The following is a 16393-nucleotide window of genomic DNA, read 5'->3' as shown; positions in this document are numbered from 1 at the left end:
CCTTCTCTAACTTTCCTTCCTTTCCTCCCCTCTTTCCTTCTTTCTCTTTCTTTCCACTCCCCTTTCCTTCTTCCTTCCTTCACTTTCCTTCCTTCCCTTCTTTCCTTTCCTCCTCTCTTCTTCCTTCCCTAATGCACAGAAAAGGGTCCGACTAGATGCCCTTTGGGGGACCCCTTTCCCATCTCTCCTACTCTCCTCTTTCACCAGGTGGCGGCAAAGAGAGCCCCTTTCTTCTCCCTCTTATTACAATTAGTATTATTGGGGGGGGGGGGTCCCTTCCTCTCCTACTTCCTCTCCTTCCTCCTTTCCCCCTCCCTCCCTTTCAAGGCGGTTCCCCTTTATTTCGGGTCTGTCGCGGGGCGTCTGCGCGTTGCAGCTGCGGCGGGGCGAGGAGGAGCCTCCGCCTGGAAGAAGGGAAGGAAGGAAGGAAGGAGGAGAAAGAGGAGAAAGAGGAGGAAAAGGAGCCGCCCCTCCAAGCGGCGCAGGAGAGCTTGGGCTCCCCTTCCCTCCCATTTGCCGCATTATGAACCTGGGGCGGCGTGCCGAGGCGGGGGATGATGGGCTGTGTAGTCGGGGCCTCCTCCCCGCTAATTCTCCTTGGCTTCCAAGCCACGTGCAGGTGGGGGCCTTGGGGGCGAGGGGCCTGCGGGGCAAAGGCGGCTTGCCAGCCGGGGACGCCTTCGCTTTGCTCCAGCTGGGCAGGCAGAAGGTCCGCACCGCCGTCTCCACCGACCGCAGCGGCTGCCCGAGATGGGACGCCCCGCCCTGGGCTTTGGAGCTGCCGTCCGCGCCGGGCACGCAGTCCGAACTGCAGCCTCAGAATCAAAGCCAAAGCCAAGAAGAGCAAGGCAACGACGCCCTCTTGCTGCGGGTGACGGTACTGCAGCGCGCCCTGGTCGGGATGGACCGCTTCCTCGGCGCCGCCGCCCTGCCGCTAGGGGGCCTCCTCCGCACCGCGGGAAGGGAGCCGCACACACAGTGAGTCTAGGCATCTACTCTTAGGCAGGCTGCGGCCTACTCAGGACTGACTTCCTATTGCTTTGGACTCCAACTCCCACCATTCCTCACAGCCTCGGGGGGGGGGAGGAAGGGTCCTGAGGCTGTGAGGAATGCTGGGAGTTGGAGTCCAAAGCAAGAGGAAGGCCCAAGCCTCCATTAGAAGGCTTTCCCCCACTGCATATCCCAGTATCCACATCTCTATGGGGAAGAGAGGCTTCCTGAATCATTGTAGTGGGTTTTCCCCAGTGCATGGCCCAGTATCCACACCTCTATGGGGAAGAGAGGCTTCCTGAGTCATTGCAGAGTGTGTCTGGTTGCCTATGACTGCATGTCCCAGTATCCACAACTCTATGGGGAAGAGAGGCTTCCTGAGTCATTGCAGAGTGTACCTGGTTGCATAGAAGGATTCTCATGACTGCATGTGCCAGTATCCACAGCTGTATGGGGTAGAGAGGCTTCCTGAGTCATTGCAGAGTGTACCTGGCTGTATAGAAGTATTATCATGACTGCATGTCCCAGTATCCATGCAGTCATGGAAACCTGAGTCATTGCAAAGTGTACCTGCTTGCATATAAGGGTTCCTCCCACTGTATGTCTCAGTATCCACATCTCTATGGGGAAGAGAGGCCTCCTGAGTAATTGCAGAGTGTACCTAGCTGTATAGAAGTATTATCTGGGGAAGAGAGGCTTCCTGAGTCATTGCAGTGTGTACCTGGTTGCTTATGACTGCATGTCCCAGTATCCACATCTCTATGGGGAAGAGAGACTTCCTGAGTCATTGCAGAGTGTACCTAGCTGTATAGAAGTATTATCTGGGGAAGAGAGGCTTCCTGAGTCATTGCAGTGTGTACCTGGTTGCTTATGACTGCATGTCCCAGTATCCATGCAGTCATGGAAACCTCAGCCATTGCAGAGTGTACCTGGTTGCATAGAAGGATTACCATGACTGCATATCTCAGTATCCACACCTGTATGGGAAGAGAGTGCTCTTGAGTCATTGCAAAGGATACCTTGGCTGTATGGAAGGGTTTCCAGGACTGCATGTCCCAGTATCCATGCAGTCATGGAAACCTGAGCCATTGCAGAGTGTACCTGCTTGCATATAAGCGCTCCTCCCACTGTATGTCCCAGTATCCACATCCCTATGGGGAAGAGAGGCCTCCTGAGTCATTGCAGAGTGTACCTGGTTGCTTATGACTGCATGTCTCAGTATCCTCATCTCTATGGAGAAGAGAGGCCTCCTGAGTCATTGCAGAGTGTACCTAGGCGTATAGAAGGGTTTCCAAGGAAGGGTCCTGAGGCTGTGAGGAATGGTGGGAGTTGGAGTCCAAAGCAATAGGGAGGCCCGAGCCTGCATTAAAAGGCTTCCCCCCACTGCATGTCCCAGTATCCACATCCCTATGGGGAAGAGAGGCCTCCTGAGTCATTTGCACAGTGTACCTAGCTGTATAGAAGTATTATCTGGGGAAGAGAGGCTTCTTGAGTCATTGCAGAGTGCACCAGTGAGTTTCCCCCACTGCATGGCCCAGTATCCACATGATAAGAGCTTCCCCCACTGTATGGCCCAGTATCCACATTCCTATGGGGAAGAGAGGCTTCCTGAGTGCACCAGTGGGTTTTCCCCAGTGCATGGCCCAGTATCCACAGCTGTATGGGGAAGAGAGTGCCCTTGAGTCATTGCAAAGAATGCCTTGGCTGTATGGAAGGGTTTCCAGGACTGCTTGTCCCAGTATCCATGTCTCTATGGGGAAGAGAAGCTTCCTGAGTCATTGCAGAGTCACTGGGACAGTCATTGCATGTCCCAGTATCCATGCATTCATGGAAACCTGAGCCATTGCAGAGTGTACCTGGCTGTATAGAAGGATTCCCATGACTGCATATCTCAGTATCCACAGCTGTATGGGGAAGACAGGCCTCCTGAGTCATTGCAGAGTGTACCTAGCTGTATGGATGGGTTTCCATGACTGCATGTCCCAGTATCCATGCAGTCATGGAAACCAGAGCCATTGCAGAGTGTACCTGGTTGCATAGAAGGGTTCCTCCCACTCTATGTCCCAGTATTCACATATCTATGGGGAAGAGAGGCTTCCTGAGTCATTGCAGAGTGTACCTAGCTGTATAGAAGGATTCCTATGACAGTATGTGCCAGTATCCACAGCTGTATGGGGAAAAGAGGCTTCCTGAGTCATTGCAGTGTGTACTTGGTTGCTTATGACTGCATGTCCCAGTGTCCACAACTCTATGGGGAAGAGAGGCCTCCTGAGTCATTGCAGTGTGTAACTGGTTGCTTATGACTGCATGTCCCAGTATCCACGTCTCTATGGGGAAGAGAGTGCTCTTAAGTCATTGCAGAGCAGCCCCAGGAAACATAGACTGCATATCCCATCAAAAAATAGGCCTTCCCAGTCATTGCAAAGCGCCCCTGCTGCGTAGAAGGGTTTCCCCCACTGCATGTCCCAGTATCCACATTTCTATGGTGAAGAGAAGGATTCCCATGACTGCATGTCCCAGTATCCATGCAGTAATGGAAACCTGAGCTATTGCAGAGTGTACCTGGTTGCATAGAAGGGTTTTCCCCACTGTATGTCTCAGTATCCACAGCTGTATGGGGAAGAGATGCTTCCTGAGTCATTGCAGTGTGTACCTGGTTGCTTATGACTGCATGTCCCAGTATCCACCTCTCTATGGGGAAGACAGGCCTCCTGAGTCATTGCAGAATGTACCTGGTTGCATAGAAGGGTTTCCATGACTGCATATCTCAGTATCCACAGCTGTATGGGGAAGAGAGGCTTCCTGAGTCATTGCAGTGTGTACCTGGTTGCCTATGACTGCATGTCCCAGTATCCACAACTCTATGGGAAGAGAGGCCTCCTGAGTCATTGCAGAGTGTACCTAGCTGTATAGAAGTATTATCATGACTGCATGTCCCAGTATCCACCTCTCCAGGGGAAAGAGAGGCTTCCTGAGTCATTGCAGTGTGTACCTGGTTGTCTATGACTGCATGTCCCAGTATCTACAACTCTATGGGGAAGAGAGGCTTCCTGAGTCATTGCAGAGTGCACCTGGCTGTATAGAAGGATTCCCATGACTGCATGACCCATTATCCAGATCTCTATGGGGAAGAGGGGCCTCCTGAGTCATTGCAGAGTGTACCTGGCTGTATAGAAGGGTTTCCCCCACTGCATGTCTCAGTATCCACATCTCTATGGGGAAGAGGGGCCTCCTGAGTCATTGCAGAGTGCACCTGGCTGTATAGAAGGATTCCCATGACTGCATGTCCCAGTATCCACATCACTATGGGGAATAGAAGCCTCCCGAGTCATTGAAAAGAATGCCTTGGCTGCATAGAAGGGTTTCCCCTTCTGCATGTCCCAATATCCATGTCTCTATGGGGAAGAGAGTTGTCTTGAGTCATTGCAGAGCAGCCCCTGGCAACATAGACTGCATATCCCATCAGAAAATAGGCCTTCCCAGTCATTGCAAAGCACCCCTGCTGCGTAGAAGGGTTTCCCCCACTGCATGTCCCAGGATCCACAACTGTATGGGGAAGAAAGGCCTCCTGAATCATTGCAGAGTGTACCTGGTTGCATAGAGGGTTTCCTCCACTTCATGTCCCAGTATCCACATCTCTATGGGGGAAGGGAGGCTTCCTGAGTCATTGCAGAGTGCACCAGGGAGTTTCCCCCACTGCATGTCCCAGTATCCACGTCTCTATGGGGAAGAGAGGCCTCCTGAGTTATTGCAGAGTACGCCTGGTTGCATAAAAGGGTTCCTTCCACTGTATGTCCCAGTATCCACGTCTCTATGGGGAACAGAGGCCTCCTGAGTCATTGCAAAGCATGCCTTGGCTGCATGGAAGAGTTTACATGACTCCATGTCCCAGTATCCACACAAAAAATGAGAAAGAGAGCGCTCTTGAGTCATTGCAGAGCAGCCCCTGGCAATATAGACTGCATATCCTATCAGACACATCGTCCAGAAGAAAATAGGCCTCCTGAGTAATTGCAAAGCACCCCTGGCTGTATAGAAGGGTTTCCCCCACTGCATGTCCCAGTACCTACATCTCTATGGGGAAGAGAGGTTTCCAGAGTCATTGCAGAGTGCACCTAGCTGTATAGAAGGATTCTCATGACTGCATGTCCCAGTATTTACATCTCTATGGGGAAGAGATGCTTCCTGAGTCATTGCAGAGTGTACCTGGTTGTATAGAAGGGTTCCTCCTACTGCATGTCCCAGTATCCACCCCTGTAATGAGGAAGAGAGTGCTCTTGAGTCGTGCTGGGGAAAGGCTGGAAAGAAGGAGGGCAGATTTGGGGGGGGGGGGGGTCAGAGAGTAACCCCCCCCCCCGCCTAATTTGGTAGGATAGTCAATTGAGATTGTATGAAGATCCCAATCCTGAAAGCAGAGCCTCAAAGGGAGAACTGCAGAGTCATCCCCCTCTCTCCCCTGGCCAAAGTGGGGCGGAGGCAAGGTGAGGGGGGGGGGGGGGGCACTGCAGCATTTGCTGAGAGCAGACCTTTATTTCTTTTTTTTTGAGGTGGGGGGCTGCAAATAGCCTTTGGGTCAATGCCTGCGAGAAGGGGTCTCTTTGCTGCAAAAGAGGTCTTATTGCCCCAAAGCCTTATTGTTTGGAATTTGGAATATATTGTGCGTGTGTGTGTGTGTGTATGTTTTGATATATTGGGGGGGGGGGGCTCTGACTTGGCTGTAGTGCCCCTCAATGTAATCCGATCCAGAGCTGTTTTTGGGAAATGGGCTCTCTCTCATTTGAACCCAGAGGACTAATTTGGGGTTCCAAATGGGGAAAAGTCAATAGTAGGCCTGATTTTTTGGGGGATGAGGTGGGGTATCAACTCCCTTTCCCCCTCCTCTTTGGCAGTCCAGCCTCCTGCCATGCAAGAAAGTAGGATCAAAGCTCCCCCAACAGATGGCCAGATTGTTATTGGTAATCCTTGGACATGATTACCAATGCACCATTTGGGTCAGGATTTCCTTCTGTAAAGGGCTGGACTCCCAAAATGTGTGTGTGTGTGTGTGTGTTTTGCCCAGACTTCCTTTTCCTTCTCAGCAAGAGTTTTATTCTGGAACTTATTTATTTATTTACTAGCTGTACCTGCCACGCGTTGCTGTGGCCAACCTTCCCTCCCTCTTTCTCTCCTTCTTTCCTTCTTGCTCTCCTTCCTTCTTTCCCTCCCTACCTCCTTTTCTTCCCTTTTTTCTTTCCCTCTCTCCTTCCTTCCTTCCTTCCTTACTTCCTTCCTTCTCTACCTCTTTCCTTCCTTCCCCTCCTTCCTTCCTTCCCTCCCTCCCAACCTTCCCTTTTTTCTTTCCTTCTCTCCTTCCTTCCTTCCTTCCTTCCTTCCTTCCTTCCTTCCTTCCTTCTCTATCTCTTTCCTTCCCTCCCTCCCTCCCTCCCTCCCTCCCTCCCTCCCTCCTTCCTTCTCTACCTCTTTCCTTCCTTCCCTTTTTTCTTTCCTTCTATCTTTCCTTCCTTCCTTCCTTCCTTCCTTTTCTACCTCTTCCCTTCCTTCCTTCCACTCCTTCCTTCCTTCCTTCCTTCCTTCCTTCCTTCCTTCCTTCCTTCTCTGCCTCTTTCCTTCCTTCCCTTCCTTCCTTCCTTCCTTACTTCCTTCCTTCTCTACCTCTTTCCTTCCTTCCCCTCCTTCCTTCCTTCCCTCCCTCCCAACCTTCCCTTTTTCTTTCCTTCTCTCCTTCCTTCCTTCCTTCCTTCCTTCCTTCCTTCCTTCCTTCTCTATCTCTTTCCCTCCCTCCCTCCCTCCTTCCTTCTCTACCTCTTTCCTTCCTTCCCTTTTTTCTTTCCTTCTATCTTTCTTTCCTTCCTTCCTTCCTTTTCTACCTCTTCCCTTCCTTCCTTCCACTCCTTCCTTCCTTCCTTCCTTCCTTCCTGCCTGCCTGCCTGCCTGCCTGCCTGCCTTTCCTTTTTTCTTCCCTTCTATCCTTCCTTCCTTCCTCTGCTTCCTTCCTTCCTTCCCTTTTTTCTTTCCTTCTATCCTTCCTTCCTTTCTTCTCCACCTCTCTCCTTCCTTCCTTTTCCTTTCTCTCCTTTCTTCCTTCTCTACCTATTCCTGGACTGTAACTCCCAGCAGTCCTCCTGATTGATCTGTCTACCTATTATCGATCTAACCTATAAATCTTATCTATCTGGAGGATTGCTGGGAGTTGCAGTCCAGAAATAGGAAATAGGAAATATGTACGGATTGGGATGCTCTCAAAGGATTCCAAGGAGAAGGAAGCTCGCAGCTTGGAAGCAGTGCATTTGGAACATCATCCTCCCCTAAAAGGCCTGGTCTATGGGGATGGTAGGAGCTGTTGTTTTCACATATACGCCATATTGTCATTTAGGTTTTTTGGGTTTTTAAGTCCTTTGCGCTATTTTTTTGTAGTGGTTTATGAGTGATGGTCGTTCATCGGCCTGTAAGGAGTGTAGTATCTAAATTTCATGTCAATTCATCCAGTGGTTTTTCAGTTATGTTAATTCCACAAACAAACATTGCATGTTTATTTATATAGACTTAGTTTGAAACATGTATATTCCGCCCTTCTCACCCCGAAGGGGACTCAGGGCAGAGCACAACATACATATGGCAAGCATTCCATGCCGGGACATAAAATAACTATAAATATACACAAACATTAAAATCAGTTATATCTACTTTAATATCAGCTGTTTGCAATTAAGGGTATGCCGAAGTGCTCGGCTTGCTAACCAACGGGAAGTTCGAGGTCAACGTAATGCTTTCATGCTGGGAAAGCATATTTAACGATCTGCCTAAAGTCAACCCTTTGTCAGTGCAACTTTGCTTACACCCTGTTAACTTCTCTGGAATTGCCTGGGGAAATCTTTTGGCATTGGGACTTTGGTCTTGATCTTGGTTTCTGGGGACTTTGTCATGCTGCCATGGATTCTGATTTGACCAATGCTTGTGGATTATACTTCATGTTATTTGCCTCTGGACCTTGGAAACTTTGCCTTTGCATTTAAGATTCTGTTTTGGCTATTGAACTTTTGCAACCTTATTTCCATGTTTATGATGTTGCTTTTTCTTCAATAAACTACACAATCTACAGCCTTGGAGTGTGGTGTTGTTCTGAGCAAGGTGAATCTATCCTGAGTTGCGACAGCCTCCACCCAATCCTTTTAGTTTTCTAGGGAAACGTGTGCACCAGCTACGCCCATGCCTTGGGAAGTTTGACTTGGCCACGGCGGTCCACGCTCTGGTTACATCCCGAATAGACTACTGCAATGCACTCTACCTGGGGTTGCCTCTGAAGACTGCCCGGAAGCTTCAGTTAGTCCAACGATTGGCAGCCAGTTTGCTTACGGGAGCGGGGTACAGGGAGCGTGCAACTCCCTTGTCACAATATCTCCACTGGCTGCCAATCAGCTTCCGAGCGCAATTCAAAGTGCTGGTTCTAACCTACAAAACCCTACACGGTTCCGGCACAGTTTACCTGTCTGACCGCATCTCCTCCTATAAACCATCAAGGACATTAAGATCTTCCGGAGAGGCCCTGCTCTCACTCTCACCACCTTTGCAATCGCGCTTGGTGGGGACGAGGGATAGGGCCTTTTCTGTGGTGCCCCCCCCCCCCCGGCTATGGAACTCCCTACCTGGAGAGGTTAGGTCTGCCCCCTCCCTCTTGTCCTTCAGGAGGCTAGTGAAATCCTGGTTGTGGAATGAAGCATTCCCTGAATAATGGCTGAGATTGGTTACAGACCAAAGTGAGTGACCACATATGCGGACTGAGTTGAACGTGATTTTACCTTGGTGATTTGGTATATATGTATTTTATCTATATGTATTTTAATCTTGTATTGTTATACTAGCTGTCCCCTGCCACGCGTTCCTGTGGCCCACATGGGGGTTCTGTGTGGGAGGTTTGGCCCAATTCTATCGTTGGTGGGGTTCAGAATGCTCTGTTATTGTAGGTGAACTACAAATCCCAGCTACTACAACTCCCAAATGTCAAGATTCTATTTTCCCCAAACTCCACCAGTGTTCACATTTGGGCAAATTGAGTATTCGTATAGAGTTTGGTCCAGATCCATCATTGTTTGAGACCACAGTGATTTCTGGATGTAGGTGAACTACAACTCCCAAACCAAAGGACACTGCCCACCAAACCCTTCCAGCATTTTCTGTTAGTCAGGAGAGAACTGTGTGCCAAGTTTAGTTCAATTCCTTCGTTGGTGGGGTTCAGAATGCTCTTTGGTTGTAGGTGAACTATAAATCCCAGCAACTACAACTCCCAAATGACAAAATCAATTTTTTGGGGTGAAGGACATCCTGGCTCTGGAATCAGCCATTCACAGATTGATGGATGACTAAGAGTTAATGGACAATAGCAATTGGATTGAGTTGGATGATGTTTTTAACTTGACGAATTGATTTTTATATGTATTTTAGAACTTATTTATTGTGTATGTTGTTTTATGATATTTATTGTATAGCACTGATTTTTTGCTGTTAGCCAAAAGTCCCTCCACGGAGGTAGAGAAGAACGAGATACAAAAGTTTTAAATAAACAAATAAATAGGGAGAAACTGGGATGCTTTTGCTATGGTTAGTTCAATGTTAGGGTGTTTTCTCTCTGAAGCCCCATCTACACTGACCATTTAACGCAGTTTCAAACCAGCTTCAATCTGCAGTAGCCAAGCAAAACAAATCCTACAAAAAGGACACAAAAGAAATCCCTTAAAGTGTATCACATAGTTTGTGTTATCCCTATCCAGGCCTCAAACTAGTTTTAGGATTTCCTGTGGAATGACCTGCACGGTGCAACTACTTTCTTACTTTCAGTACCAGTTCGAAACTGCATTGACTAGTCAGTGTAGATGGACTTTGAATGAGGGACCTCCAATAAGTCAGTACAGGCCTTTCAAAGTCATAGTGGTTATGTTGCAACTCAGGGTAGTTTTCACCTTGCTCCAGACACCACCACACCAGAGATGTAGGTTTTGTAGTTTATTGAGAAAAAGGCAAAATCAAAACAGAGCATATGAAATGCATAAAATCCATAAGCAGGTCAAAGGCTTAAATGCAAAGACATTTAATGCAACGATCCAAAGGCAAGAAACATGAAGCATAATCCTTTAGCAATGGTCAAACAAGAATCCATAGAACACAGTTGAAAACAAGGCCCAAATCCCAGACTCAGGAAGCCAGAAGCGTGCTGCTAAAAGCCAAAGTTAATCCACAGAAGTTTGCATGAGAAGAACTACATTGGACTGACAGCCCCTGCTTGTCAGCTACAAGGCTAAATACCCTTTGCAGACATGAACACATTGCGTTGACCCTTGGCCTCCTTGGCTTCTCGCTTGCTGGCCAAGCGAGTGCTTCTCCGGAGCCTTAATTGCAGACGATCTTGCCTGCTCATTAATTCATTATCTTCAAGGCTATGTAACCCCTTATCTTGGTCCAGCTGGACCGGATCACTGTGGAAAGGCAAAGACGTCTCCACCTGGCCGTGTGGGAATTCACTCTCGTTATCAGTCTCACTAACATTCTTTTCCCCTGGGAACTGACTGACTGTTTCCCCTTCAGGAGCCCCACCGTCAGGCCTGACTGAAGCATGTACAGAAATCTGTAACCCATCATCCTCATCCTGTAGGAATTCTGGCTCACAGAGCTCAGCTTCAGACTCAGAGTCAAGCTGAGCCACAACAAGTTAAATGGATGGAGACTCCTTTGCTTTTTCCCCCTTCTGCTGTCCTGTTTTTGTCTTATTGTGTGTCCAAGGGTGCAACTGCATTGTCAAACGTATGCAGTTTGGCTCCACTTTATCTGCCATGCCTCAATAGTATGAGACCCTGGGAGTTGTAGCTTGACAAGGTCTTTAGTCTTTTCTGCCAAAGAGAGTTGGTGCCTTACCAAACTACAGCTTCCAAGGTCCCATAACATTGAGGCAGCCACTGTATTTCTCTTTTGCATTGGCTTTGCGGGCAGATGTGGCGGTTGCAATGTGCGGGCGACCGATGGAAAGAGGAAGCGCAACTCTTTCCTGACTTTCGAAAAAGTTTTTTCCGGAGCTGGTGGATCTTTCGGGCAGCAACTGTCAACTGCGGGGAAATGAGGAAACTCTTGTTTTTCGTTGAACTCGGGTTCTGTTTTCTTTGGAAGCCGCCTCATACTTCCCTCATGCATCCTGTGTGAATATATTTTGCAAATAGGTGCTTTGTTTTTACCGTTTGTCCATGAAAAGCCTCAGGGAGGTGGGGCACAACAGGCGTTCTGTGTCGGTTATTTATCATATCAGAAGCGAACTGTGGGTACCGTTGTAATGGCCATAGGTTTTGAAAATGCTGTGTGTTACTGTTATTGTTTATTTTTTGTTTATGTGATTTATATCAATTTTTTTTGTATTTGCTTTTGTTTATTGATGTACAAGATCAAAACGATCTTGACAGATTAGAGAGATGAATGGCCAAAACTAACAAAATGAAGTTCAACAGTGACAAATGCAAGAGACTCCACTTTGGCAGAAAAAATGAAATGCAAAGAGACAGAATGGGGGACAATGCCTGGCTCGAGAGCAGTACGTGTGAAAAAGATCTTGGAGTCCTCATGGACAACAAGTTAAACATGAGCCAGGAATGTGATGTGGCGGCAAAAAAAGCCAATGGGATTTTGGCCTGCATCCAGAGGAGCCTAGTGTCTAGATCCAGGGAAGACATGCTCCCCATGCTCTATTCTGCTTTGGTTAGACCACTTTACCTGGAATATTGTGTCCAATTCTGGGCACCACAATTCAAGAGAGATATTGACAAGCTGGAAAGTGTCCAGAGGAGGGCGACTAAAATGATCAAGGGTCTGGAGAACAAGCCCTATGAGGAGCGGCTTGGGGAGCTGGGCATGTTTAGCCTGAAGAAGAGAAGGCTGAGAGGAGACATGATAGCCATGTATAAATATGTGAGAGGAAGCCACAAGGAGGAGGAGGAGGGAGCAAGCTTGTTTTCTGCTTCCTTGGAGACTAGGACGCAAGGGAACAATGGCTTCAAACTACAAGAGAGGAGATTCCATCTGAACATGAGGAAGAACTTCCTGACTGTAAGAGCCGTTCAGCAGTGGAACTCTCTGCCCCGGAGTGTGGTGGAGGCTCCTTCTTTGGAAGCTTTTAAGCAGAGGCTGGATGGCCATCTGTCAGGGGTGATTTGAATGCAATATTCCTGCTTCTTGGCAGAATGGGGTTGGACTGGATGGCCCAGGAGGTCTCTTCCAACTCTAGGATTCTATGATTCTATGATGATGATGATGATGATGATGATGATGATGATGATGATGATAATATCTTCTGCCCCATGCAACCTCACTTCTTAGGGCAGTGGTTCTCAACCTTCTTAATGCCATGACCCCAAAATCCAGTCCCTCATGTGGTGGTGACCCTCAACCATAACATTGTTTTTGTTGCTACTTCATAACACTCATTTTACTATTGTTATAAATCATAATGTAAATATCAGATATGCAAGATGCATTTTCATTCACTGGGCACAAATACCCAATGCAGCCACATGTAAATGCTAGTGGGGTTGGGGGAGGATTGATTTTGTAATTTGGGAGTTGTAGTTGCTGGGATTTATAGTTGACCTATAACCAAAGAGCATTCTGAACTCCACCAGCGATGGATTTGAACCTAATTTGCCACACAGAACTCCCATGACTAACGGAAAACATTGGAAGGGTTTGGTGGATATTGACCTTGAGTTTGGGAGTTGTAGTTCACCTACATCCTGAGAGCACTGTGGACTCACGCAATGGTGGATCTGGACCAAACTTGGCACAAATACTCAATATGCGCAAATGTGAACACTGGTGGAGCCTGGGGAAAATAGACCTTGACTTTTGGGAGTTGTAGTTGCTGGGATTTATAGTTCATTACAATCAAAGAGCATTCTGAACTCCACCAGCGATGGATTTGAACCTAATTTGCCACACAGAACTCCCATGACCAATGGAAAACATTGGAAGGGTTTGGTGGGTATTGACCTTGAGTTTGGGAGTTGTAGTTCACCTATATCCAGAGAGCACTGTGGACTCACGCAATGGTGGATCTGGACCAAACTTGGCACAATACTCAATATGCGCAAATGTGAACGCTAGTGGAGCCTGGGGAAAATAGACCTTGACTTTTGGGAGTTGTAGTTGCTGGGATTTATAGTTCATTACAATCAAAGAACATTTTGAACTCCACCAGTGATAGAATTGGCTCAAACTTTGCACATGGAATCCCCATGACCATCAGAAAATACTGGGTTTTCTGATTGTTTTTGGTGACCCCTCTGACACCCCTTTGTGACCCCCTCAGGGGTCCCGACCCCCAGGTTGAGAAACACTGTGTTAGGGGCTTGCAAAGTGCCCCTCTCTCCAAACACCTGTCTTGTTTTCGTCTCTGTTTCCCTCCTCTCCATAAGTCAAGGTGTTTTTTTCTTCCTACTTTTATGAAGAGGCCACTTCCCAATTTGTATTTCAAAAGTAACACAATCTTGCAAACAACAACCCCAAGGATTCCACAGCATTAAGCCATGGTCTTTAAAGCAGGGTGCAACTGTGTTCTTTCCACCAGGTACGATGCACCCTGTGTCACTGTAAATACAGGTTGAGAGTGCTTTATGTGACACACTTAGGACCACATGACTTTTGAATGTCTTGGGATTTCACACCCTGGGTTTTGGCCTCCTCCTCCTCTGTTGTTGTTGTGCCAGCGGCTGCTGCCGCCTCTGCGCCTTCTTGACTCGGAGGGCCCCTTGGCCTTGCGGCGTCAGCTGTTTCCTTGGCAGGACTTGCGCAAAGGGAGAGGCAGCCCCACGTGCTCCAAATCTGCTGACCAGCAGCCAGCCTGGCCGCACCAGGTGGGAGCCTGCTTGCAAGCCTTGAGCTGTGCATGGCTGTGATTACTCAAAGTCAACGTAGATTCCTCAAAAACAAGTTATATCTTTTTTCAATAGAGGTACAAGCTTGGTAGATGCAGGCAATGCTGTGGATGGAGCAGATCTTGACTCCAGGAAGGCCTACGAAAGAGTCTCCCATGATGTTTGCAAGCCAGCTAGTCAAATGTGGGCTGGACAATGCTACTATTAGATGGATTTGCAATTGGTTAAGTGACCCTCTTCAGACATCAGAAGAGCGGCAAGACCAACAACAAGCCACGAGTGTAAAGACAAAGGTCCACCCAAAGGAAAAGTGTTCTTGCGAGATATCAAGGGAACCACTGACCGCATAGGAAAGCTGATGAGGAAACACAACATACCAACTATCTCCAGGCCCACCAAGAAAATCCAACCAATGCTCTGTTCAGCAAAGGACAAGAGGGATCCTCTCACTTCTGCAGGAGTCTACCATTGTGTACCATGCAGCTGTGGACAAGAAGTCTCCAGAGGGACCACCAAACGCAGCAGCCTTGCCCACACACGCATCAAGGAACATGAAAGGCCCTGCAAACTACTTCAGTCAGAGAAGTCAGCCATAGCAGAGCACCTGATGAACCAACCTGGACACAGCAGATTATTTGAGAACACAGAAATGCTGGACCACTCTCATAACCACCATGTCAGACTACATAGAGAAGCCACTGAAATCCACAAGCATGTGGACAATTTCAACAGAAAGGAGGAAACCATGAAAATGAACAACATCTGGCTTCCTGTATTAAACAACTCAAAAATTACAACAGCACAACAACAGAGAGGAAACAATCAGGGACATCTAATCACCTCTCAACAAAAGATTGCCCCAGGCACTGCTAGGCCATCAAATGCTAATCAAGGTGGTCAGTTGAAACATTCACACTTAGCTCTAGCAGACAAGAGTCCTTTGTCCCACCCTGGTCACTCCACAGATATATAAACCCTTGCTCCTAGTTCCAACAGACCTCACTACCTCTGAGGATGCTTGCCATAGATGCAGGTGAAACGTCAGGAGAGAATGCCTCTAGACCATGGCCATAGAGCCCGAAAAAACCTACAACAACCCCGCCAAACAAATTGTTGAATCCAGACCAGACGGAGGTCCTCCTGGTCAGTCGTAAGGCCGAAGAGGGTATAGGGTTACAGCCTGTGCTGGACGGGGTTACACTCCCTTTGAAGGCACAGGTTTGCAGTTTGGGAGTCTTCCTGGACTCATCGCTGAGCCTGGAACCTCAGGTCTTGGCAGTGGCCAGGGGAGCTTTTGCATAATTCAAACTCGTGCGTCAGTTGTGCTCATACTTTGAGAAGTCAGACTTGACCAGAGTGGTCCACATTCTCATCACATCCAGGATAGACTACTGCAACGCACTCTACGTGGTGCTGCCTTTGAAGACTGTTCAGAAGCTTTAAATAGTCCAATGAGAGCAGCCAGGTTAATAACTGAGGCGGCAGACAAGGAGCATACAACTCTTACGTTGTGACAGCTCCACTGGCTGCCTGTTCGTTACCGGGCACAATTCAAAGTGCTGGCTTTGGCCTATAAAGCCCTAAACGGCCCCAGCCCAGATTACCTGTCCAAACACATTTCCCTTTACGAACCACCACGAAGACTAAGATCTTCTGAAGAGGCCCTACTCTCGGTCTTGCCACCATCACAGGCGCATTTGGCATGGAGAGACAGGGCCTTCTTGGTGATTGCCCCCTGGCCATGGAACACCCTTCTTAGTAATGAAGGTTTTAGACTGAGGGCTTGCTGATCAAGTTTGCACATGAGACCAAATGAGGAGGGAGAGCTAATACTCCAGAAGACAGGAGCAGAATTCAAGATTTATTTATCGTGTCAGGAGTGAACCAAAACAGTTGTATTGCATTAGAAAACAGAAAAACTACCAGAGAAAACACAAAGTTTGCAGACTTGGTATTCTTTTAAATGTCTTTTGACCAGTATCTGGCCGTTTGGAGTGCCTCAAGGAGGTCCTCCCTTGTGCATGTGGTGGGACTCAGGTTGCATTGCAGCAGGTGGTCTGTGGTTTGCTCTTCTCCGCACTCGCATGTTGTCGATTCCACTTGTGGCCCCGTTTCTGAAGGTTGGCTCTGCATCTCGTGGGGCCAGAGCACAGTCTGTTAAGCGCCTTCCAAGTTGCCCAGTTTTCTGTGTGCCCAGGAGGGAGCCTCTCATTTGGTATTAGCCATGGATTGGGATTCTGGGTTTTAGCCTGCCACTTTTGGACTCTCGCTTGCTGAGGTGTTTCTCAAGTGTCTCTGTTGATCTTAGAAAACTATTTCTTGATTTAAGTCATTGACGTGCTGGTTGATACCCAAATGGGGTGGGCTGGAGATGTCACTGCCTTGGACCTTTCACTATTGGTTGCTACTTCCCAGCAGATGTCAGACAGTGTAATTTCTCCAGTGGTGTAGGTTGCAGACACCCCGTGATAATGCGGCATGTCTCATTAAGAGCCACATCC

General features: G+C 48.2%; 1 protein-coding gene across 1 annotated transcript in view; it reads left to right on the top strand.

The window, feature by feature from the left end:
* The first annotated feature begins 322 nt into the window (after positions 1-322).
* RAB11FIP5 (RAB11 family interacting protein 5) overlaps positions 323-16393 on the top strand; it is a 73952-nt gene continuing 57881 nt past the window's right edge. Inside the window, exon 1 of the mRNA XM_060779517.2 lies at positions 323-978. Within this exon, the coding sequence (XP_060635500.2) occupies positions 524-978 (455 nt within the window). The 5' untranslated portion in view covers positions 323-523. The remainder of the gene's footprint in view (positions 979-16393) is intronic.

The sequence above is a fragment of the Anolis sagrei genome, chromosome 5, assembly GCF_037176765.1.
Source record: "Anolis sagrei isolate rAnoSag1 chromosome 5, rAnoSag1.mat, whole genome shotgun sequence".
NCBI lineage: Eukaryota > Metazoa > Chordata > Lepidosauria > Squamata > Dactyloidae > Anolis > Anolis sagrei.
Note: the sequence above shows the minus strand (reverse complement) of the source record. Positions and strands in the feature narration are given on the sequence as shown.